Source organism: Psammomys obesus, unplaced genomic scaffold (assembly GCF_907164565.1).
Source record: "Psammomys obesus unplaced genomic scaffold, mPsaObe1.curated_primary_1811, whole genome shotgun sequence".
Taxonomy (NCBI): domain Eukaryota; kingdom Metazoa; phylum Chordata; class Mammalia; order Rodentia; family Muridae; genus Psammomys; species Psammomys obesus.
Window position 1 is genome coordinate 1,893,228 of NW_026592510.1, and position 26,585 is coordinate 1,919,812.

Genomic DNA, 26,585 nt, shown 5'->3' on the forward strand with positions numbered 1-26,585 from the left:
TGACAGAAAGAGTTCTGCCATGAATGTGACAGGGGATTGGGAGATCTGCCAGCAGAGGGATCAGCTACAAGGCCACAAGAGGCAGGAGAGTGAGAGCCAGTGCTGGCTACGTGACAGGCTGAAGTGACGACACTAATAGTAGCTGGACTGTACTTGCTGAAGGACTGCAGGGATGGACTCCTGCTGTTAGGCTCCGTGGTAAGCACCTTCACCCTCTGAGCCAGGTCTCCAGCCCAGAAAAATGGTTTCTCACTCTTTAGAGGTTGTGTCTCTTAGGTTGTTGGCAGTGCTCAGTATGACAAGCAAACATTCTCAACTGATTGGTAGCAAAACTCAAGTTTTTATTTTATTGATTCACACTGAATTTTCTGACATTTGATAACAGACATCCCTGAATAAATGTCACTTAATTCCACCAGTACCAGTGTGTCTTGGGAAGTTGAGGTCTGAAGAAGGTACAGGGCTGGATTGGTGGACAATACTCAGCACAGGCATATGAAAGTTGTTCTTTCCTGAAATTTCTATGTCATTGGATTTGTTCTGTTTGAGACAGGGTTTCTCTGTGTAGCCTTGGTTGTTCTGGAACTTACTCTGTAGACTAGGCTGGCCTCTGCCTCCCCAGTGCTGGGATTAAAGGCATGTGCCACCAAGCCTGAGTCTATTATGTTCTTACAGTTTCATTTCTGACACTTAGCCATCATACCCTCGGCAAAGACTAACGTGGCTAACATAGCTTGGTTCTGAGATCAGGTATATTCAAGGGGAGTGGGCCTACACTGCCACACATGGCTTCCCTGGAATATCTGTATTTGACCAAACTTCTACAAACTATAAACTGTTCTGTGGCAACAGAGGAGCAGCCTCCAAGCCCAGTTACCATCAAGTAACCAGCTCTGCTCAAAGACTAGGATTTGTGTATGTATAAATGTTAGACAATTAAGAATCTTGAATCTTAAGACTTTCCTATAAGAAACAACCCTAAATGTAATTATTTTTAACCATTTGAAAATTTCAGCAACAGTAGTACAGTGGATTCCATGAACCCACAGTCCACGGCACCAACACCCTATCGTGCTTGTCTCAGCTCCCTAGCCCACACACTTAGAACATAACTTCTGTGTCAGTACACCCACGAGCGGGTAAGTGCTTTCCCAGGTCCCTGCTGAAGCTCAGTGATCTCCGCCGGCAGAAGGGCACGGTGCCAAGTTCTGCGTTTTCCTTTGTTGCGAAACTAGAATGTGTGGCTTTAAAGGTTTTAAAAGTGTCACAGATAACTTTCTCACTCTGAGAACTAGTTTGCCAGGAGACATATGTACTTTCTCATTAAACCTGTAAAGTTTAAATCGCCTAGCTATCTGGCTCCCAGTTCTGACTTTTCAAATAAGGATTAAAAACAAAATTAATATATGATGTGAATTCTATCTTCTTACTATTTCTTCAATGATAAAACTGCTCTCTGTTTTTAGAAGATATAGAATAGCAAATAAATAGTTTATAAAAAACACTGTAAGAAACACTGTATATTCCACATGAAATTGTTAGTTTTCCTTTTGGTCTTCTGTATTTGAATATAAACCTTATATAGGAAAAGGGTGGCTTTTCAAAAACCCATGTATCTGGGCTGGTTGTTTAGTCTTCACTGTAAACAACACACAATTGCACAGACTTTACAATTTGATATTTATTCTCTTGTGGAATGCTAGGTTCAGTATTACAGCATGGTTGTCAAAGCTACTCAAGTGTGACAAAACTTCATATCTAAGTGCTGTAGAACTTTTAATTATTTTTAAACCCTTGTTATTGTACAATTGAGGTCTGATGGTTTTTAAGTTGATGCCTAGGTGTAGGACCAGACACAAACCTTAGGGATGCTTATTACCTGTACACATATATACAAATATATTCTACATGTGTGTATACACAGGCATGTATTAATTTATGTAATTATAAAATTATATACATACACATACATGCTTATCTATATACAGCTACCCACCCTCACCATTGAGCTGTTTTAACACTAGCTCGTTAGCTCCATGCTCAGTTATTATTGCTGTCTGGTGTAACTACATGATTTTAGTGCCAAAACCAGACATTTGTGGGTGTAGGATGGACACATTGTGCATATAGATACATGTATCTTTGTATGCTTGTGTATGCAGTTCCTCCCTGCGTGTCAGCCATGCTCTACTACAGTGAAGAGCTTTCACCACGGAGCATGGAATTTTAAGCAGTGTAAAATCTATGTCTGGAAAACTGTGTGTTCATAGTTACTACATATATATTATATACATGGACATAACATATTATATACATGGTAACTATGATTGAAACCTACTGAGTACATGTATGTTCTTTGAATCTGGCTGTATCCTAGCCATTAGATAAATTAAACAAAAACTCACCCTCTAATAGGATGTCATTGTAGCCTTAAATATACCAGTACCTACATTTAGAATAGTTATTATACTTTAAAAGTGAACAAAATGATGTTAAAGATTTGAAAAAACACTATGTATCTGCACTAAATATACAAAGGTTGCCATGGGGCCTAGCTCAATTCATTGCTTACCATTTTCATGTTCTGAGGCTGACTACTAATAAAGTCATTCTGAAATTCTGAAAAGTATGGCTCATTTAAGGCTTTTATACAAAAGAAGCCCTATTAGTAATCAGTTAGAAAAGCAAGTCCTATTTTAAAGAACACACACGTACACACCCCACAGCACTGGGGGTCTCACCTCGGGCAGAGGGACTGCGGAGGAGGCTGTCCCTGCACACGCGCCTCCTGGGAGCACACGGAAACCTGGCTGCTTCCTCCGTCTGCAGCTATTCAGCATGTAAAATTTAAACCTTTCACATTAACATTTAAATTTAATACAGTGCAAATATTTGAAAATAACTTGTTCCCCAGTGAAACAAGAGCCAGCACTATGCTGAATATTCTTCAGAACTATTTATACATTCAGTTAAAGTTCGCCATAGACTTAGGAATTTGCTGAACATCAGCAGAATGTAACTGGACTAGCAGCAGTTGTGTCCCAGCGTGCAGCTGTCACTCAAGAGAACGCATGAAGGTCTCCAGGTTGTACTCAGAATCATACTGCTCGGCATCCCAGAGGTCACTCAGGCTTTCAAGAACTGATTTCATGCTCGCTTTTCCGGAAGTAGAACTGTCAGCCTTTTCTGCTTTGCCATCCTAATGAAACATTGGCAGATAAAGTGAGTTTTTTGTTTTATTTATTTGAGACAGGGTCTCATTCTGTAGCCCTAGCTGTCCTGGAACTCATTATGTAGCCCACGCTGGTCTACGGATCTGAGATCTGCCTGCCTCTGCCCCCCAAGTGCTGGAAATAAAAGTGTACGCCACCATGCCCAGTTTAACTTCAGAAATATCAACGGTCAAAGGCTGCAGCTCAGGGGTAGAACACTTGCCTACTGTGCACCAACGCCCGAGTTCAGTCTCCAACACTGGAAAAACCTGAGAGGCTAGGGAGCTCGGGGACATGGTGCTCTTTACACTAAGCTGTGTTTTGGGGAGCCCAGCGCAGCACAAAAGCAGACACAGTGGAACATGCCTTTAACACAGCAGGAGAATCAGGAGCTCAAGGCCATCTTCAGTTACACTGCAAGCTCAAGACTAGCTAGTGTGAGATATGTGAGACCTTGTCCCAGTCAATAAAATGAGAACAAGGGCGAGAACAGACAAGAGGGAGGGTGGAAGTGTCTTGTTATTCGGCCCAGGCTGGCCCTAACTTTCTGCCTCAGCTTTCAGAGTCCTGGGATTTCAGGCCTCAGCCACCATGCTCTAGTCTGGTCCATTTTTGATGACTGATAAGTTATCTATTAGTAGTTTTATCCCCCAGAATAATAAGGCTTACTAGCTATCTGCTCCAAGTGCCCGTATCATTGCGTGTGTGTGTGTGTGTGTATGTATAATTTCATTTTATTTTAATACCGTGTAATAAAATAGGTGTATATGCTCAAAAGTTAATTTGGCTAAGGTTGCCAATTATTAGGAGGTTGGACCAGAAATGACTGCCCTGAGTTCCACAGACTCCAGAGATTATAAGACCCCTTCAGCAGGAAAACACAATGCCTTGAGGCAAGACATTGGTGACGATACAAAAACCAGGACTTCACACATCTGGTTGGGAAGAATTTGTGTGAACTAAAGCTGTCAACTGGCTCATGAGCTGGCTCAGGAGGTGAAGGCATTTGCCGCCAAGCCTGACAGTGTGAGTCAGGCCCCAGGAGCCGGATGGTGGGAGGAGAGAAGGAAGTTGTTCTCTGACCCAAGTGTGCTATGTATGTGCAACAACCTCCACACACACACACACTGAAATAAATGTAGTATTTTAAAATATGATGTGTTAGAGGCTGAAGGGATGGCTCAAGCACCCACAATAAGCAGCTTACCACCACCTTATAACTTCAGTTCCAAAGGATCCAAGGCCTCCACGAGCCCTGCACCCACATGCACAAACATACACATGCAATTTAAAATCCAATCTTTTACAAAAAGTGAAGTGAATATATTTACTATTCTTAATGCTTCTTACTTGCTAAGCCCCGAAGACTGGGCCACAGCAGCCTGGGAAAACTGCAGAGTGCCTGGGCCCTCATAGCTCACACAGACATCCACCAAGACTAGTTAAAGATAAGTAAGCTCTTTACCTTATCCAGAGTAAACAGGTCAAGCAGCTGATCGGTCCCCATGCTCTGTAAACTAGAATTCTCTTGGCTAATAACAGTATTTGCTATGTTCATCTTGAATTTCTGCAAGCCCATTATCTTTTCTTCTAGTGTTCCTCTGGTTATCAACCGGTAGACATTAACGACACGTTTCTAAATAAGAAAAACAACTGAACTGTAATGAAACTAACTCGGGTTTGTCGAGCCAGCCCTTTTTATTGCTTGAGCTATGGCTGGAGTCTTGTCTGGTCCCAAAACCTAAAAACCTTTTCAGGGATCACAGAACATCAGGGTGGACAGTGACCAGGTTTTCTTAATCATGCTAGAAAGTGGTGGTGGAAATGATCACAGAGATGGGAATGACAGTTAACATCAGAGCACTTAACATCAACACAAGAATCAGAACCCAGTCTCCCCAGCTTTTATGGAGTATTGTCTAGCTGTTAGTGGACTGTTAGATGACTTACCTGCCCAATACGATGGGCCCGGTCCATGGCCTGTAGATCTCGCATAGGGTTCCAGTCATGCTCCACAAACACCACAGTGTCAGCACCAGTCAAGTTAAGCCCTAGGCCGCCAACATGAGTTGTGAGTAAAAGAACGTCAATGGATGGGTCATTGTTAAACCTACAAACACAGATAACAAAAACAGTCAGTTCATGTCTTACTCAGGATCCTTTAATAAAATTAAAACACTTAAAAAAAAAACCTACTGCCTTAGAATTTCTCCTGCTATGATAAAACACCATGATTAAAAAAAAAAAAAAAAAAAAAAGCAACTTGGGGAGAAAAGGGTTTTATTCCAGCTTCTAACTCTTCTAACTCTTAGATCACAGTTCATCATCCAAGGAAGTAAGGGCAGTAACTCCAGGCAAGAGCTGAAGGAGAGGCCATGGAGCAGTGCTGCCTATTACTCCTGGGCTCGCTCCTCCTGGCTTCATCAGTCCTGTTTTCTTATGCAACCAGGACCTGGTACCAGTCCAGGAGTCGAACTGCCCACAGTGAGCTGGCCACTCCCACTTCAGTCAATAAAGGGGTGGGGTGAACCACAACTTGCCCAGAGCCCAATCTGGTGGGGGCAGTTTTTCAACTGAGATTCCTTCTTCCAAACAACTCTAGCTTCTGTCAAGCTGATAGAAACTTGCCAGCACAGCCATGGTATAGATACTTGTTATCCACCAAGATGAGAATATCCTTTGAATATAAACATACTGTGATGGTTTAACTCTACTGTCAGCTTGATAAGATCTGGAATCACCAGGAAATAAGTCATTAGCTTTGTCTGTGAGGGGATTTCTAGATTTCTAAGCATGGGTAGTATGCCCCATAGTGAGAGTTTCTGGACTAAATGAAAGGGAAAATCAAACAAATGAGCCTGCAGTCCTCATTCTCTGCTTCCTGCTAGCAGCTGCAAGCCGCCTCAAGCTCTGCTGTCCTGACTTCTCCAACATCAACTGTTACTACATATCTTAATATAACACAACTTATATATACATATATGTATGCAAGCATGCAAATCCGTAGTAGAAATCAACCTGGAGATTATAAGAAGTTTCATAAACAAAGGTAAGGCCAAACATCTTATATCAGATACAGAGTAAGTCATAAAATACAGATGTTATAACTAAAAACCCAACTATGAAGCTATGAAGTGTAGAGACAGGTCGGGTGCGTTACATCACCCAGGAAAGGTAGTGGTAAACATTCAGGAGAGCTGTATTTATTAGTCTTACAATACGCAGAGGAACATCAAGCAGTCTCTAAGAAAAAGGACAATTATTACTAACATTAAAAGTATCAGCCACATTTCTGGGCAAGATGGCAGCTTAGAAGCTCTTTCAGTGTAACCCACTGTAAAAAATGATAGCAAGTAATAATCCACTCCTACAAAATGTGTAACTGAAAACACAGGGAATAAGCCAGGTGAGACCTTTGCAGAGGATCACCCTCGAGCAACCTTGAGCCCTGCCCCTGGGCTGAGCTGAGCAGGACCGCTCTGGGGGTACTCACTCCATTCTCTTACCCCGCAACTGCAAGGACAGCCAGAAGAGGCTGAGACTGAGAGTCTCTGGGCCTCTATTTGAACAGTGTCTTTGCAGGAAATGAGGCAGACACTGTCAGGTGACCTGGTAAGTAGAGACCTGGCCAAATCTGAAACTGTAGAAGCAGATGCTGACGAAGGCAGCCAGAGCCCTTGCCAAAAGGGTAACTAAACAACACAGTCATGGCACTTTGTGTACCTTGGACTTATCACCAGAACATATGGAACACAGCGGGGCCATTTCCACAAACTCATACTCCATGCTGAGGGCTGGGAAAAGACCAAGGAAGGGCTAACAGCAACTGGCCATTAAGCAGAATGTAACCTAAAAGGCCACTTGTTCTGAACACTCCAAGGACATTTATACACACAATCTGGCTTAAAATGGAGCCACAAACTACACCTCACCCATCATCATAGTCTGCTACGTGTAACAAGGAAGAGGAATTAATTAAAAACCCTTCCACCAAGAAGAAATGTTGACTGATAGATCCTCCTGCTCTCTGCACTTCCTTTGGCTCTCATGTATCCCAGGCTGCCCTGAAGAACTGCCCTCAACTCCTGATTCACTTCCCAAGTGCAGAAATTTCAGACACGTCTAATTTCATTTGCTACATACCTTAAAATCTATTTTACTTAGCCTTTAAAACAAACTAATCAAGAACAAAACAAACCAACAACAACAACAAAAAAAAAACCCAAAAACTTTACTTTTGTATAAATATCTCTAAATGTTCTTGTTTTCTCAAAATATTTATTTTGCATTGCTCAATTAGGTTTTATGTTCGTACTGTATGTTTCTTCAGACACTCTATTGTGTATACTATTTTCCTTACAACTTATTCTTTTTTATTCCTTCCTTATACCCCCTCTTATTCTCTCTCTATTAGTCTTCTTTTTTGTATGTATAGGTGTTTTGCCTGCATCTATGGCTGGTATACCAGGAAGTTTGAAGAGGGTGTTGTACTCCCCCTGGAACTGGAGTGACAGGCAGTTGAGCCACCATGTGAGTACTGGGAATAGAAGCTGGTCCTCTAAAAGAACAGTAAGTGCTATTTGCCACCGGGCCACCCTCTCCTCTGTTTACTTTACTAATCCATGTTCTCTGTGTATACTAATATCCCAAACCCCTTCTATCTCCCTTTCCCTGCCCACCCCCACTGATCAATACCAACCCCTATGACTAGCCTACTTCCCTTTCTACATATCACTGTGCTACTGTTGTTTTTTATGCCCCAATAGTGAAGTTAAGAGGACTGTTTTTAAATGATGTGCTGGTAGCTGTGGTTACTCTGCAGTTAATATTCTACTCTTAGAGTGGTAACTGGTGATCATACCCAAAGCCCTAAGCATTGGGCTCAGGATTTAGCAACCCAGCTGAGTTTCTAGTTCACTGGGGGAAGGAATGACATCTCAGCCCTATTACAAGCTAGTCCTACCTAAGCACTAAAAACACTTGAGCAGAAAAAAACACACTAGGGAAAAAATTTTAAAGAGGGAAGAAGGAAAAGAAAAAAGGAAAAAAAAATTGAACCAATGGGGGTTGGGGGGTGGAAGGGGAACCTCGATGTGCAAGTCCTGACAAAAGAATCATGAAAAAACTCAAAGCAGTATGAACCAAGTGAAAAGTAGCAATTCCACAGAAGTGGATACCAAAAAGAGTAAGATGAAATCTAAGACTCAAGGGAAAAAATTAAATAATGTTCAATCAAATTAAAGAGGATACAAATGAACTCTGAAATATATTTAAAAGTAAACAGTTGAAATGAGGATACCAATATAGGATATGAAGCAGAAATCCAATAAAGAAATAAATACTGACAAAGTGGGTTCCAAGGATTAAAATTAGGTTACCAGGTTTGCGTAGAAAGTGCCTTTACCAGCTGAACCATATCATAAGCCCCAAATTGAAAATTCGGAAATGAAAGGCTACATCAAATGAAAAAAACTCAGTAAAAAAGCATCACAGAATGGAGGAAGTTGAAGTCAGAATATCAAGGCAAAGAGAAAAAAAAACAGCATTCATTCAGACACTGACCAAGATAATTAGGAAGTGTGGACAGAACATGAGTTGTGTGGGACAGCACTGAAAACCCAGACTTACTACAGCATCAGGATAATATTCGCAGTAAAATCATAGTGGAAAAATCCCCAAATCGAGGGAAGAAATGAACACCCAGATTCAGGCTGCATTTGAAATACTAATCAGGAGAGGACAGCACCAAAACTGCAGGAAGCAGCACCTGGCGCAGGTCAGCTCGTATCATCAAGCAGCTCTACTGAGTGAAGATAAAGACCAGCCCAACACAATAACCAGGACTTTAATAGACAGGTGATCCAGGAGAAAAACACACACTATTAAATAAGAAATAAGAGGAAAATTTAAATGTCTGGATTCAAATGAAAATGAAAACTCACCAAGACCTCTGAAACACAATGAAAGCAGTTCTAAGTTTACAGCTACACATGCACACATAAAAAATCCCGAGAACGTGTGCATGGCAGGAGAGGACTGACTCCACAAGCTGTTCTCTGACCTCCAGAGTGACACACACACTCAAACACACACATATGTGCTCTCATAGCCTAAGTACATAGAAAAAGAAACAAAGACAATGTAAGAAATGAAATGAAAAAAAAAAAGAAAGAAAAAAACAAAACCAGTGAAAAAAGATGGTTCTCAGAAAAGGTACACAAGATCAACAAATAGCCAAACTAACCAACAGAAAGGAAAAGATGTCAAATTAACAAAATCAGACCTAAAAACAGAATAAATACCAACAAAACTCATATTAGGATATACCTTAAAAACAACTGTAATTGAGAAATTAAAAGAAATGGAGTTTCTAGGCAATCTACTGAAACTCAACTAAGTGGATATAAGCAACATAAATATATAGCAAGCATAAAACATATCTCAATTAAAGGAGCCCAGGTCCAGATAGATTCACTGCTGAACTCTATTAAACATTCAAATGAGAATCAACACCAGCACTCATCAAGCTAATTCATAACAGAAAGCAAAGATATGCTACTAACTTTTATGAAGCTAGTGTTATTCTGATATCAAAAGTTAACAAAAAGAAAATTACTATTTCCATGATAAACATAAAATGTAAAAATTCTCAATAAAATACTTGCAAATCAAATTAAATAACATGTCAAAAAGATGGTAGTCAAGTTGGCTTTATTCCAGGGGTTGGCTTAACATATTTACTTCAACAGATGAAGAGAGGCTTGACAAAAATCCTGAATTCCTTCATACTAAAACTCAGAAGAAACTAAGAATAAAGGGAACATATATCAACATAATAAAGGTTGTTGTGTGACAGACATACAAAACAGGAGAAAATTGAGACCATTTCTTCTAACCCTGGGTGTCCAAATTCTTCACTGTACTCAATACTGTGCTCAGAGAGCAGTAAAACCAGAGAAGGAAATAGAAGGGATGAAAATAGGAAAGGCAGTTGAAGCCTTTGTTTGGTTTTTGGCAGATAATTAAATTATATCTTGGGCTTGGTCTGGAAGGGCTTAGTGGTTAAAAAGGTTGCTGTGGACCTGAATTCAAACCCTCTGCATCAAAGATAGGTGAGTGCCCTAACAGTGAGCTCTAGGTTCACAGAGAGACTGTCTTCCAAAGAAGAGAAGTTTGGGAGTGGGAGTGTGTACACACACACAGAGATTCCATCAGGAAACTAAAATCTCACAAATTTTGCTTTGCTTTGTTTTTCAAGACCAGGCTGGGTTGGTGGGTGATACTCAGCATTAGGCATATGACAGTTTTTCTATTTCCTTGGGTTTTGTTTGTTTGTTTGTTTTGAGATGGGGGTTTCTCTATGTGTAGCCTTGGCTGTCCTGGAGCTCACTCTGTAGACCAGGTTGACCTTGAACTCAGAGATCTGCCTGCCTTTGTCTCCTAAGTGCTGGAATTAAAGGTGTGTGCCACCATGCCCTGCTGCTCTCACAAACTTTGAAGCAGAGTAGAAATTCTAACTCCACACTCAAGATCAGTAGCTTTCCTATATAGTAATAACATATTGAAAAAGAAGAAAAGAAAAAAAAATTGGAAGAAACCTAACCTAGGATATGAAAGAACTCTACAAAGAAAATTATTTATTTGTTGTTTATAGAGATAGTGTCTCTCTGTGTAGCACTGGCTGTTCTGGATCTTGGTATGTAGACCAGGCTGTCCTTGAACTCAGATATGTGTGTGTGTGTGTGTGTGTGTGTGTGTGTGTGTGTGTGTGTGTGTGTATTCTACCTCCCAGGTGCTGAGATTAAAGACATGTGGAACCATGCCCAGCTAACGGAAGATTTGAATGCTGAAAAAAGAAACTGAAAAAGACAATTGAAGATGAAAAACCTTCTATGCCCAAATTTAGAATATTGTGAAAAGGGCTGCTCTACCAGCAGCAATCGACAGCTTCAATGCAAACTTTATCTAACCGACGACTCTACACAGGCAGCACACAGGACTCAGGAGGGTTAAAAGCACATGAACAAAGTAGGGTGTGAATGGAATGGGAGGGTACATATGGGAGAAATGACAGAGGGGCAAATATGGTAAATAAAATATATGAAATTCTCAAAAAATTAATAAAATATTTCAACAAACCGGGCATGATTAGCACATGACTTTAATCCCAGCCCTCAGCCAAGCATGGTCTACAGAGTGAGTTCCAGACTAGCCAAAGGTATGTAATTAAGCCCTGTCTCAAACAACAAAACAAAATGATTTCAATGGCTCTTCGCAAAAAATAGAAAAAAAAAAAAAATCTATTCCTATTAAGTAAAGAGCGGGGGTAAGCCAATGCCATCTAATGCTATAAGCAAAAAGAATGAGTAGAGGTGTCACCTGATAGCTGGTTTCAGTTCTATCTCTAAGCCACAGGAAATAGAATATGGCAAGGGCATAGCCACTGAAAATAATGCAACAAAACAAAGATTCTAAATACATACTCATGTAGCTAGAGCAACTTGAATTTCAACAAAATGCTCAAAACATACGCTGGATTATAGAGAGCCCTTTTCAACTGACAGTGCTGTGAAAGCTGTATCTCCACAACTAGATCCTGTCACCCTGTACAAAAACCAATTCTAAAGACTTTAAAAAAGAACTGAAATGTCCTGGCTATAAGAGGCAAAAATAGGGAAACTAATTTAGGATATAGACACAGTCAAGGACATCCTAAAAAGGATTCCAGTCACTCAGGAAATAATGCTAAGAACTGACGAATAGGATCACATGTAACTAAAAATCTGTACATCAAAGAAACACAATCAAATGAGACAGCTTACAGAATGGGGAAAAATAAATCTTTGCTAACCTTACAGAGGATTAATATGTAGACCATACAATCAACAGACGTAAACACCAAGAAATCAACCCAAGCAATAAATGAGAAAATGAACAGACAGTTCCTGAAAGATACACTAGAAAGGGTTATTTAATGTACGGAACAAAGCAAAACAGACATTTAACATGACTAGCTATCACAGGAAAAATCAAAATTAAACCTATACAGCCATTAAGACAAATAACATGAGGCTGGGGAGACAGTTCGGGGGTAAGACACTTACACAAGAGTACTGGTGTTCAGAACCTGTGCATAGAAACGAGAACCCCTGGAGTAATCTGGCGATCAAGACTAGCCTTTCTGGTGAGCTCTGAGTTTAACAAGGCCCTGAGGCAGTTTGCAGAACACAAATTCTGCTTCCCACATGTTTTCAGCAGAGAAACAGTAGCTAGGACAAAGCTACCTATTTGCTTGCTTCCTCCCTGAACCCTAAAAACAGTGAGGAAGAAAGCAGTTATCTAAGGCTTCTGTTATGCTCTTCAGAGTGCTTTCCTGATGTAGTCACTAGTTTCATCACAGTACTTCTGCAGTTCTGTATTAAAAAAAATACTTACTTGGACTGGATTACCCACTAACACAGCGACAGATACCCAAATGAAAATACTTCTAGGGGCAAACGCCTGTGTAAGTTAACTAATAACAGATACATTGTAACTTGACATAACAGCAGAGTTTAGGGAGCCACTTACCGGGAAACAATGGAATGCCTCTGTCCGGGAGGTATGCTGCCATCTAGTCTCAAATAAGTGACAGAGGGCAGGTGAGGTTTGAGCAGATCATGTTCTACTATATCAAGCATGCTTTTAAGCTGACAGAAGATCAGTATTCTGTGCTGGGCCACAACAGACTCTGTGCCACTCTCCGAAGAGCTGCCATTTCCCAAACCACAGTCCAACAGCAACTTGGGGAAGAAAGTATTACACATCCATTCAACAGAAGTAGACACATACTTGCTACCACAGATACTAGCTACTTCAAGCATGTCTATGGAAAGAAAAGGTGAAATTTATATGTAACCTAAATCATTAGCCCTTGGGGCTAAAACTAACCACTCAGCCTACTTCACCTTCCCTTAGTTCTCTGAGACCCCTAGGCTTTTAGTAACTTTAATTCCAGATAGTAGAAAATCTACAAAGCAACTTTTTTAAATAAAAAGATACTTAAAACAAAGATATATTTTAATAATGGATCGTGTATACTAACACATGCCTTTAATCTCACTACTCAGAGAAGCAGGCAGGTCTGTGAGCTTAAGGCCAGCCTGAACTAAACAGAAAATTCCATGCTAGCCAGGACTTCAAAGTAAGAACCTGTCTCAAAAAACCAAAACCAACAAACTCCAGTCAAAAACATAAAGGAATAAATCACAGAGAACAGGTTAAGGATTATAAAGGGACGATGGCGAGTGACTGCTCGATAGGCAGTGGTTCTGGGTTAGGGTTCTCAGGGATTAGATGGCAGTGACTGCTGTATACAATGTTGTGGACGCAATGTCAGGACTGCATGGTTAAAACTAGTTAACCATGTCTTTTTTTAAAGCTGTATAAAAAATTCAACAAGCCAAATTTAAAAATACAGTAAATGGTAAACATATCAATAATCTTTGGAAACAGCAAATTTTTCTAATATTATATATTAGGAATATGCTATTTTATCATTAAAAGACATACATACTTGTTTCAAGGCTGAAAGTTTAGGGGCATGTTGAATATCATGAAGAGAAGAATTCTGAAGTGCCAGTTTTTCAGTAGTACTCTTAAATTCTGGATGCTGAGGGGTTAAGACCAATGCTGGATGGTTGCACAGTTTACGTAAATATTGTAATGCCTTTAAAAGGAGAAAAAAAACTTAGATAAATGCATTTTCATACTGCAAGTGTTTGTAATTTTGTATCCTTCCCTCACTATTTCATTTCTCTAGAAAATACCTACTCAGTCTTCAAGAACCAGTTCAGAGCTAGTGAAGACAAGATGGCTCAGCCCATAAACCATTTGCCACCACAACAAGCATGAGGATCAGAGTTCATATCACTAAAAACCACGCTAAAAAACAACAAACAAACAAACAACAAATAAAAAATCCAAGTGGGCCTGGTAGACTGCCTGTAATTCCAGTGCATAGTAGAAAGATACAGGGATCCCTAAATCTGGCTAAACAACAAGCTTTGAGGCTCAGCAAGAGATTTTCCTTCATCATAAAAAGTGGGGAACAATCTAGAAAGATACCTAGCTGGGTAGTGGTGGCACAGGCCTTTAATCCCAGAACTTGGGAGGCAGAGGCAGGAGGATCTCTGAGTTTGAGGCCAGCTTGGTCTGCAGAGTGAGATCCAGAATAGCCACACAGAAAAACCCTTGAGAAACAGAAAACAACAAAAAAAGAAAAGAAGAGGCTAATGTCAGCTTCAGACTTCCACATACAAATGGGCCCCCACACTGAATGTATATAATAAGGCATATCCTTCATTACTTTCTGAATGGAAGATTAAGACCCTTCACTTCACTCTAAAGGCCTCTTTTCATGCAATAGAAATGTGTGTTACATTCTATAAATTAAATATTAAAAGCATTTTCTCATTAAATATTAGCTGGGTGTATGGCAACACATACCTATAATCCCAGCACTCTGGGGGCAAAAAGATTGAAATAAAGAGCCAGATGGTGGTGGTGCACACCTTTAATCTCAGCACTTGGGAGGCAGAGGCAGGTGGATCTCTGAGTTCAAGCCCAGCCTGGTCTACAAAGCAAGTTCCAGGATAGCCAGGGCTACACAGTGAAACTCTATCTTGAATCCCCACTCCAAAAACAATAACAAAAACAAACAAACAAACCAAAACCAAAGAGGGAAATCAAGAGCTGCAGCTCATACACCTTTAGCCACGTGAGCATACAGCTAGCCTGAGCTATATAAGACTGTCTTTCAACACACTAAACCAGGAAATATTAAATAGGTACTTTGACAATGTTCGTGTTATATACAATGCTGAAGAAAAAAAAAAAGAAAAGAAAAGAAATACACATGTTTAGTGTTCTATATGAAAACTGCCCCCATAAAGAACATTCTTTAATTTTTAAAAGTAGTCTATAGGCTCTACCTGGAATACATGACCTGTAGCTTTAAGTTTTGGTTTTTCAGTTTCTTCTGAAAGTGCAGCTGAAGACACAGTCTCATCAACATCACCCTTGGCACGAGACTTGGCAAAATCTTCATAAAGCTGAACCTGTGAAATTATGCCCAGGGAAACAGTTAATATAAATTTATAATCTAAATTTTTTTCATATATATGCCAAGAACAGTAAATTAAACCAGCCTTCATAAATGAAAGCTAATTATGACATTATGACATCTACACTGCATTATTGATATTAGAGATTATTCACCCCATCTGTGTGTAAATTCCTTTAAAAATAAAGGAACTTACAGAAAAAAAATTTAAAAATTAATGTGTTAAGTTCAGCTGCAAAGTATTAAACACACACAAAATATTACAAACACACACAATAAATTTTTCCACCATTTAGGAAAATATATTACCAATAAAAAGGAATCAGGTCCATTAGTAAGTACACTCTGAGACCAGATTTTAAGAGAATGTTACTGCTAGTTTAAGGCATTACATGGTGCTAACATAATGCCAAGGGATAAAGTCTATCAAGGGTGGAAGAATAGAAAACTTGCTAAACAAAGCTAAAATGTCGCTTCACTCTGGAGTTCTCTTCCTCCAGACTTTTCACATCTGCTGTTTTGCCTATACTACAGTACTATCACCAGAATATTACCCCCAATTTTTTCCCAAAGGGCAAAAAGTATCTCATTATTCTTAAGACATTCCATTCAAGAAATAATTATTTTCCCTTTTCTTTCTTCTTTTCCTTTCCTCCCTCCCCCATCTCTCTTTCTCTTTTCTGAGACAGGGTCTCTCTGTGTAGCTCTGGCTGTCCTGGAATTCACTCTGCAGAGCAGATATAAGGCACAGAAGAATCAGAGCTCTTAGCCTCCAGAACAATGTCCTGCCCACAAACCAAGGTGAACAGATGGCTACTGGCTAATGGGCAATACGCTATTACGTACCAGAGGAGGAAAACATAAGATCTTGGATGAGTGTTTGATTCATCTGACCTTACCAAGCCAATCAATACTCTAAGAGAATATAAACTAACCATTTAAGCAGAAAAGTCTGACAGAAATGGTTTCTATGAGGACAGTACAAGGGAAGATGCACAATAAACTCTCTTCTGATAGTCATAGTGTATAAAGTAAGAAATGGGCAAGATTTATTTGGAGCATGGATAGAAAACAACTAATATTTCAAGAAAGTAACATCCCAATGATTAAGATTTTACACTTAACTCTAATAGTATGTAGGCAAGTTACTTTCCTTTCCTGAGTTTTGCTGTATTTGCAAAACAAGGCACTATATAATAACCATAATGTCACAAGATGACACAACAGCACCCACAGATAAATTTTGACCCTAATAAAGATTTTTTTATGTTGATACCCTCTGCTTATTTTTACTTCGTGCAGTTTCAGTTACAACTGGTTTGAAAATACTACATAAAAATTCCAAAACTAAACAACATATATCACAAAATCAAGTAACACTCTGTGTGGTAAAATCCTATGCCATCCTATAACCTTCTGCCAGGGATATAAATCACCCTTTTGTAAGCACACCCATGTTGCATATGGTACCTATCCAGTCATGTAGTCCCAGTTTCAATAGGGATCAACCGTCACAATTCTCTGAAACCCATGTTCAAGTAAGCTTATTTTACTCTAACAGCCCCAAAGTATAAGAGCAGTGAGGCTGGAGATTTGGATGTGCCAAAGAGAAGTCACAGTGCTTTCTGTAAGTGAAATATCTTAATTGGGGTAATGGGGTGTTACTTGCTGGTTTGGGACCAGATTCCAAAGGATTATTTTCTTACATTTGGAGGGGTGAGGAGCACTGGTCTCTCTTTTAATCTATAGAATACAGATCATTATCCTTAGAGAAAATAAAATATGCTGTCCCTTTGGACGGAAATCCTCCAGATTCCTCCACTAGAGTGAGATGTGGTTCATGTTCACACTTTACTATTAATAGCAAGATTTAAGGAAATTTGGCCAGGAAGTCACCAAATGAACTGTAGAATATAATTATCTCTGGGCATCTGATAAAACTAAAGGCTGTCCTGCAAATGTTGCAGTGAGCACATTCCTAACCTGAAGAGGGCTCAGAGCACAGTAATAATCTTGAATAATTTTAGGTGGAAGATCCTGCAGAACATCTTCTTTCATCCTTCTCAGGAGGAATGGCAGGACTTGGCGGTGCAGGGCATCCATCGCAAGAACACCTGTCAACAGTAAGGACACAGCATTAAATGTTTGAGATAAGTCAGACTCATGACCATGGACTTACTGTAACTCTTTCTTACCTGCTTCTTGTTCTCGACTGGAGCTTCGTGCATCTCTACTCGCTAATATAGGCTTGCCATATCGAGCAGCAAACTGGCGTTCGGTACCCAAAAATCCAGGCATCAAGAAATCAAATAATGACCACAACTCCAAAACATTGTTCTGAACATAAAAAGGAATACCAATTATCTTTTCCTCATTTTGGAAATATCATTTCCCAGTACACTTGGATCCTAATGTGCCTCCCCCACCTTTTTTCCTCTTCAGAAACCTCCTTGTCAGCCCAGGCTCTGGCTCAGCACACACACAGCTGCTCTCTAACAAGGACAACCTTCTAACCCTACTAAAGCTCTGAAGAACAGAACCCCACCAACAGCTCCAATACTAAACCATTAAAGTAGGGGAAAGGAAAGAGATGACCTTTTAATTAGACAGCACCTCAAACCTCTGATGTCTCAACCAAGTACAAGTAGTAACCTATTTAACATATGGGCACTGTAGCACACTCCTTTAATCCCAGCACTTGGGAGGCAAAGGCAGGCTGATCTCTGTAAATTCAAAGTCAACATAGTTAACAATGAATTCTAGGACTACACAGAGAACCCTGTCTCAAAATCCAAAAAGTAATTAATAAAATCTAAAAGTCTCCCCCTCACACCTTTCAATGGACCTTAAAACACACACATGCAAAAACAACATTGGTCTAGGGGTTTAATTCAGAGTTAACACTTGCCTCAAATCTTTGAGGCCCTGGGTTTGATACCTAACACAACAAAATAATGCAACACACACACAAACAACAAAAAACAAACAAAAAAAACCTACAACCCTCTTCCCAGTAAATTTAGAAAAATGTGTAAAAGGAAAGCTTGTCTCTGATGATTATTAAAATATGCAGGGCTTACTTAACTAGCCATATTGTAACCCTCAGAACACTGGTCTCAACCTTCCTAACACTGCTTCCTTTAATACAGTTCCTCATGTTATGGTGACTCCCAACCATAAAATTATTTCATTGTTTTTCAGAACTATAATTTTGCTGCTGTTATGAACCATAGTGTAAATATCTGATGTGTATGTAATTGCCAAGCAGCTGCAACCAAAGGTTGAGAACCACCTCCTTAGAATAAGTAGTCATTGCACAGTGGTGCAAGCCTCTGATCTTAGCATATCTGAGGCAGAGGGAAGCAGATCTCTGTGAGTTCTAGGCCAGCCTAGTCTACACAGGGAGCTCCATGATAGCCAGGTCTATAGAGAGAGCCTGTCAAAAAAAAAAAAAAAAAAAAAAGGCATTGCTGTATGTACATGGTGACACACATCTGTATTCCAGCACTCAGGAAGCTGAGATAGATGAAAACAAATGAGACCTGCCATACTCACAGTGAGATCCTGCCTTAAAAACAAAACAAAAACATCAATTTTTAGAGCTAGAGAATATGGTTGCACTAACTGGAAAATGATCATGGTACTATTCTTATTAAGATGGCTACCCAAGCTGAATATTAACATTTGCTGGATTTTTCACACCTTTACTGTGTGATGATTCATTTCTAAGTTGACTCTAGATTTTTCACTGCTAAATCAGATTGCTAGGTATCGTGATAGAAGTAGAATGTTCAGTGTAGGATCAAATCAAAGTCTAAAATTAGGCTAATTAGTCAAAATAATCTAAAATTAGAATTTAAGTATGGCCTTTAATAAAACTTGACCTGTTTAAGAAACAAGCAGGTCTGTGAGTGCAAGGCCAGCTTGATCTACAATGAGTTCTGGGCTAGCCTAAGCTGTATAATGACAGGGGAGATAGTCTACCTTGCCAGGTAGCTCATCAGTAAGGAACGCTGGCTGCTCTCACAGAGGACCCAGATTCAGTTCCCAACATCTACATGGTGGCTTACACTAATCTGTAATCCAGTACCATGGTCTCTGGTCTCTGTGATTTTTTAAATTAATTTTTTAATTTTTTTAATATTAGTTACAGTTTGTTTACTTTGTATCCCAGCTGTAGCCTCCTCCCCTGGTCTCTGTGATCTTAAACACAGTACACAGGCAAAACACTCATATACATAAAATTAAAAAAATATATAAACCTAAATTTTTTAAAAGATTAATTATGGCCAGGCAGTGGTGATGTACACCTTTAATCCCGTTTGGGAGCATTTGGGAGGCAGAGGAAGGTGGATCTCTGTTTGAGGCCAGCCTGATCTACAGAGCTAGTTCTAGTAATCCCAGCATTGGGGAAGCAGAAGGAGGGAATTACAATAAATTTGAGGCTACACTGGTCTAAGTGGATTCCAGGCCAGCCAGGGCTATACAGTGAGACCCTGTCTCACTACAAAAACAAAACAGACAAACACCAAACCAAACCTGTTTAGCTACTACCATATACCAAAAAAAAAAAAAAAAAAAACTTTTTATAAAAGCAATTTAAAAACTAGAAGTTCTTTTTTGTCATCTTTATAAACTAGAAGACTCCTAAACTTACTGATAAATGCCACACCACCTGACAAAGTTATTATTTTTATTTTTAAATAGGAAGAACAGTAAATAATTACCTGGATTGGAGTTCCAGAAAGAATAATCCGATAGTTAGCAGTCAGTTGTTTTACTGCTTTTGACAATTTAGTTTTTCCATTTTTTATGACATGGCCTTCATCAAGAATACAGTAGTTGAACTTAATATTTCTAAGGAAAAAATAAAAATTGGTACCATCTTTTCCTGTATATCACACATTATAGGAACAATCTTAGAAGCAAAAAAATTAAGTGTTCTCAATTTCAGTATCAAATTTTCTTTTTTTCTTTTTGCTAGAAATATTTCATGGAAATAAATAATATATACAGAAAACTTACAATTCTAATGTGAATAGATACATAAATTTTATAAGGTATACTTATACATATAGCTACAACCTGGAGAAAACATTATATTCCAGCAATCTAAAAATCTCTCTTATGCTTTCTCCCAGCTAAGTTTTAAAACTCAAATCAGCATGCATTCACTGGACAAAGTGATGGTTTGGCAGACATTTTCATTCACGTACAGCAAGTATACTGTTCAAATTCAGCACCACCTTATCCTATCTTCTATCTCGCCTATCAATACTAAATTTTTCTAAAGAATATTTGAATTCTTACCTAAAAAAGTCAATGTCATTCCTCACAACATCATATGAAGCTACTATCAGATTATGCCTTTTTACTTGATGCTGTAACCTTTAAAAAAATTAGGAAACAGGAATTATTAATGTCTTAATACAATTTTATTTTGCTTTTTTGTTTTCTGTTTTGAGACAGGGTTTCTTTGTGTAGCTTTGGCGGTCCTGGAACTCACTCTATAGACCAGGCTGTCCTCAAACTCAGAGATCCATCTGGGTGTGCCTCTGAAGTGCTGGGATTAAAGGCTGAACTGTACATCACTGACACTCACCTTAATACAATTTTAATAGTAGAACTACAGCTACTAGTAAGGTGTAAAGTGTTTCAATCTGCCTACTGAGCACTCATGTTTACTCTGTATACACGGGTGCTACCTAACAGACCACATTCTTTATGATGCAGACCGGCTATGTGGCTCAGAAAAATAGATGAGCGCCTAACTTAAAATTCGCCTAACTTAAAACACTTCATCAGAATCTCTTCTTTCGGGACACACTCATTCCTTTACCACTCAGGCTAAGTGGGGCTTATTCATTACCTAATGAATAAAGAGATGAAACATCAGAATCAGGTTGAACTATTCACAAGATTTCATCTTCTGAACATGATTCACAGCTAGTCTATCATGTCCAGGACTGAGATCTCTCATGAAAGAGAAGACCTACTTACTATTGTAGTGGAGCGAGGAGAATGTGGGCCTGGGACTTCCCAGCACATTTTACCCACCAACTGTAGCATAGAGTCAAATAAAGATCAATTCAACAAACTACGTTTGGAAAAGAAGAACACGAGCACTCTAGTTGTTTCTAAAGCAACAATCCAGTTTTGAAATTCAAGTATATTAACTATTTCCTGTTCACTTAAGCTAACTTGAGTTAAATTCCTATCACTTAAAAATGCATGAACACTAAGAGACACTATAGAAACTGCTCAAGCAAACATCTGAACTGCTTACACTCAAATCCTTACTCTGCCCATTTAACAAACTTAGGCGATCTTGGACCCAGGACCTATGCTTCACATTCAACCCCAATCAGTAGACTCTTAGAGTAGTGGTTCTTAACCATGTTGTGCTGATCCCCAACCATAATTTTTTTTTCTGCTCCTACTTCATAACTGTAATTTTGGTACTGTTGTGAATTGTAATGTAAATATCTGATATGCAGGATATCTGATAGGCAACCCCCAAAGGTGTTTTGACCCACTATTTGAGAGGGTGATGGTGAGTACACAATTTGCATGAGAATGCTGTATTTAGAACAGCCACTATGAACCAAGTAAGTATAAAGAAAGCAAAGGAAGAAAATGAGGCAAAAGTAAAGGAAACTGAGAGAAATATGTACAGAATGGAATAAAGAACAAAGATGTGCTGCGGGCACAAGGTCCTCAAAAGGGCACACAGAGTGGACATGGCTGCTGCTTGTTTTTGATCCATAATACTTAAGAGTCACAATGGTTCAAGTCCTTTACTCTGATGGGGTTCACTAATACCTTCTTACCACCTTTCTTAAGCTGGGTTTCTATCATCATAATTACAGCACTAACTATAGTTCACTTTTAATAACTTTGTGCTTCCAAAATACTTAAAATATGAAATTTTTTGTTGTACAGCTCTTACCTTATCCTTTCAGTGGGAGGGCCAGTATAATGCAATGGATTGAGATATTCTCTGGAGCAAAATTTACCTACTTCATCTACCCAATGACCTGTTAATGTTGGTGGACAAACCACCAAGGAAGGAAGTGGCATACATTCTGCCAATTTTGATCTTGCATATTCCTGGGCCCTTTACAAAAGAAAAAGTAATTAAACAATCTGTTTACATTGATCACAATTTAGAATTTTTATTTTTAAACAATGTTTTAAATTACCTCTGACAATGGTCTCCTGCTAGAATGCAGATGGACTGTAATGTTTTTCCTAAACCCATGTCATCACACAGAATTCCATGAAGCTTATACTTATTAAGAAAGGCTAACCAGTTCACACCATCCTAAAAGGTTGGACAGAGAAAGGAAAATTACAAATGTGAACAGATAATAAGAATCTTTTTCTTATAAAACATATTTCAATGAACCTGTCTTTATAGAGCAAAAGAGAAATTAATATAGGACCTAAACCTAAAACTTTACTACATCAAACAGAAAAAGTGACTTCATATTTAGAAAATGAAGGATAAACTTACCTGCTGATACTTTCTTAGTTCAGCATTGATTGGTACTGGGATCTTGTAATTTTCTAACTTCTTCCCATCTAATAATTGCTCTAAAAAGTGTCGCTCTTTTGCTTTCAACTGGATTAATTCTTCTGACATGTTTGGAGGGTCTGGAATACCTGCCTAAAATGATTTTTTAAATGTATTAAAATTAGGCTGGAGAGTAGTACATAGTTCATTGCCGAGTGCTTTATTAGCATCCAAAAGCCCTGGGCTCAATGTCAACATTGCATAAAACTACACCTGGATAATCACAGCATTCAGGGGTTAGAGGCAGAATTCAAGTTCATGTTCAGCTACACACACAATTTGAGGTCAGCCTGAGCTGCCTGTCTCAAAAAGAAGAATTAACTGATGCTTGTTCCTTGTGTGAAGGAAGGGGAAAAGAAAGACATGGTCTCACTGTCTAAATTACCTCAATCTCACTAGATAGTCCATGCTATTTACTACCATTTTACATCCTAAAAGGTTGCCAAAATAATTTCAACTTTACCAAGAAAAAAGTAATGAAAAATAGTATAAAGACTTTATGGTAAATAAATCTAAAGATTTTAAAAGATGTTAAAACTGCTTGAAAAATTATGCAAAGAAAACATACTGGAGGTATTTTAAAGAACAAAGCACTTTATTTTGCAACAAGTGCTACTAAAGAAACAAAGCTATATAGTCTAATTTACATTCCATGTTATTGAAAACCATCAGTTTCACAGTGTTCTGATATCTTCAGATATTGAATATCAAAATGTGGTATATAAAAGTTCCAATAAGGCTGGAGAGATGGCTCAGCGGTTAAGAGCACTGTGCTCTTTCAGAGGTCCTGAGTTCATCACAGAAACTACATGGTGGCTCACAACCATTTATACTGGGATCTGATGCCCGCTTCTGGCATGCAGATGTGCATGAAGAGAGAGCACTCACACCCATAAAATAAATAATTAAGTCTTTAAAAATAAAAGTCCCAATAAATCCCCTAAACCTATTTTATAACAAAGGAATTGTGCTCTTTTTTTTCATTTTGTTAAAACCTGTACAGTTTATTGGCAAAACTGCTTGAGCCTGAGAAAGTCTAATAAAGCGCACCAAATGTAAATTGTAATTAGTATCATTTATAACTCACCAGTTATAAATGGAAAGTCCTTGCTGGACTGGTGAAAATGGGAAGAGCTACTAAATCTCATCCTTATGCATGAGACAAAATGTGAAATATATACAAAGCACTTCTGTTCCTTTTCAAAATATAACACGTTGGGAGTGGGGTATGGTATAGAGGGATTTTAATCCAGCAACATCGCTACTCTGGCTGGAATACACACAGACCCTTAACACACACCTTTAGTCCCACACAATGAAGGTAAAATTAGTTTGTAGAAGGAAGCACTCATGTTTGAAAGTGATGTCTAATTGAGGGGCAAACAAAGTGAGGAATCAGAGAAAGGTTTGACAGAATATTCACCAGAAGAGACAGAAAAAAGAGGACTTAGGAGCAGCGCAGAGGGAGGGAGGGAGGGAGGGAGGGAGGGAGGGAGGGAGGGAGGGAGGGAGGGAGGAGGTGGTATTACCAGGACAGTATTACAGAGACAGGTTGCAGAGATGGAACAAGCTAGACACTGTTGAAGACAGAACGAGCCAGAGAATGAGAATGAGCCACAAGATTAGAACAGATTGCTAGAGTTCATCTGAGGCCAAGCAGAGCTATTCTGTGAGAAACCGAGAGAAGCCAGATTGAATCAGTCAGCTTGGAGAGGAGTCTGAGCTAGAACAGCTGAGGTCAGAAAGAGTTCAGCCAGAGTTCAGAAAGAGCTGGAAAGGGTGAGTTTACTCAGCAGTAAATCTCAGAGGCTGAAAACATTCCAGGCCAAGGTTAAGATTGTACAGAAGCTAGAAGCTTCCGTAACTAGGAAGCTCAGGTGAATAAAAGTTACTTTAACAGGGGGAAGCACTTATGAGACTGTTAACTGTTTGCTAAGCTAACCTTTTTTATTCCCTTGAATAATTTAAACACGTTAGTATTCCATCAAAATCTTTGACATACTGTGATGTTCATAGAGACACCCTGACTGTATCCAACCTCATGTTTCAACACTAATTTGACAGATTGCATGTGTGTGTGTGCTCATGCAAAAAGGTCAATGAACAATATCAGATATCCTACTCTGTTACTCTCCTGCATCATCCCTCCAGTCTCCCACCAAACCCAGAACCAGGGTGGTAGCCAGCAAGCCCAATGATCCCCCTGTCCCTGCCACTTAGTGACAGAGTGACAGGTATGTGTGGCTACATCTTGTTTTTATGTGGGTGCTACGATTTCAAACTCAGCTCCTCAGCAAGCACTATTAACCACCGAGTCATCTCCTCAGGCAATCATACTCTTGAGATAAATATTTCTGAGGTAGGATGTGTAGGTAATTGGTAAAACACTTACCTACCATGTATATGGTTCTATAATCACTTCTCAGTACCATAAAAAAGTTGAATACAAAATATTTATAATTATTAACTTTGAATATCATACAATTATTATTCTTTTTAAAACAAATTTTGCCCATGGAGATATAAAAAAAATACATTAACAAAGCAGGGTTGTTTATGTTTGCTTGTTTGTTTGGAGAAAGGTATACATTACAGTGCATTAGCCTGAGGCCTTATAATAGAGATGAACCTAAGTTCAATTCTCTGCCCTCCATCACAGGCACATACACCCCCGTCACACAGACTCAAAATAAATGTTTAAAAATAAAGTTATTATTATGAAGTTATAGAAAACACTAAATTCGTGAATCAAAATCTCTTCAACTTACCTCAAGTGGCATCAGTCTAATTAGTGTTGCAAAGCACTGTGTAGCCATAAATCTCACACTGTCTGTCTGGTCACTCATTCTTCCTAACACAGGAACAACCAAAAGGACGATATATGGAACAATACCAACATCCAACTGTTCCATAACACCTGAGTAAGCCATCAAGGAAACTTCCAAATAGTTACCAGGCAGATGTCTTCAGATACTTGTAAACCAAGACTGTAACTTCCGCATTAAAAAAAATTGTGCTTTGACATTTTCATTCATGCTTGTAACATATCCTGATCACTTTGCTTTCTGTTATTTTCTGAGACAGGTTATCATGTAAGCCGAGAATGGTCTTGAGCTGTTTATCTTCCCCCTCCACCTCTTGAGTGCTAGGACTACAGATGTGCACTATCCTGCCAGGCTCAATTAGCAATTATAAGGGTATCTGCATGTTGGTACTATTTCTAAAAATTATGTAACTATCATAATTAAAAATATAAAATTGAAAGCTAAGCAGTGGTGGCACATTTAATCTCAGCACTCACGAGGCAGAGGGAGGCATATCTCTGAGTTCAAGACCAGCCTGGTCTACAGAGTGAGTTCCAGGACTAGAGAGAAACCCTGGCTCAAAAAACCAAAACCAACCAACCAAACAAACAAACAAACAAACAAAGCTGGGGCTGGAGAGATGACTCAGTAGTTAAGAACACTGGATGTTCTTCCCAGGAATCTGGGTTTGATACTCAGAGCCCGTATAGTAGCTCACAACCATCTGTAACTCCAGTCCCAGGGGAGCTGATGGCCTCTTCTAATCTCTGAATGTATCAAGCATGCACATAGTACACAGACAAACCTGCAGACAAAGCAGCCATACACATAAAAACTATCTATTATCTATCTATCTATCTATCTATCTATCTATCTATCTATCTATCTAT

At 39.0% G+C, this 26,585-nt stretch overlaps 1 protein-coding gene across 2 annotated transcripts in view; it reads right to left on the reverse strand.

Moving 5' to 3' along the window:
• Positions 1-320: 320 nt before the first annotated feature.
• Btaf1 (B-TFIID TATA-box binding protein associated factor 1) overlaps positions 321-26,585 on the reverse strand; it is a 94,023-nt gene continuing 67,758 nt past the window's right edge. For both annotated transcript variants that reach the window (XM_055613812.1, XM_055613811.1), the window contains 14 exons: positions 25,660-25,808; positions 22,832-22,984; positions 22,518-22,639; positions 22,265-22,432; positions 20,626-20,703; positions 20,043-20,172; positions 17,511-17,652; positions 17,299-17,429; positions 15,185-15,310; positions 13,768-13,920; positions 12,783-12,994; positions 5,163-5,322; positions 4,678-4,848; positions 321-3,199 (listed from right to left, as the gene is read on the reverse strand). In XM_055613812.1, coding sequence (XP_055469787.1) covers positions 3,056-3,199; positions 4,678-4,848; positions 5,163-5,322; positions 12,783-12,994; positions 13,768-13,920; positions 15,185-15,310; positions 17,299-17,429; positions 17,511-17,652; positions 20,043-20,172; positions 20,626-20,703; positions 22,265-22,432; positions 22,518-22,639; positions 22,832-22,984; positions 25,660-25,808 — 2,039 coding nt within the window. In that variant the 3' untranslated portion in view covers positions 321-3,055. The remainder of the gene's footprint in view (positions 3,200-4,677; positions 4,849-5,162; positions 5,323-12,782; positions 12,995-13,767; positions 13,921-15,184; positions 15,311-17,298; positions 17,430-17,510; positions 17,653-20,042; positions 20,173-20,625; positions 20,704-22,264; positions 22,433-22,517; positions 22,640-22,831; positions 22,985-25,659; positions 25,809-26,585) is intronic.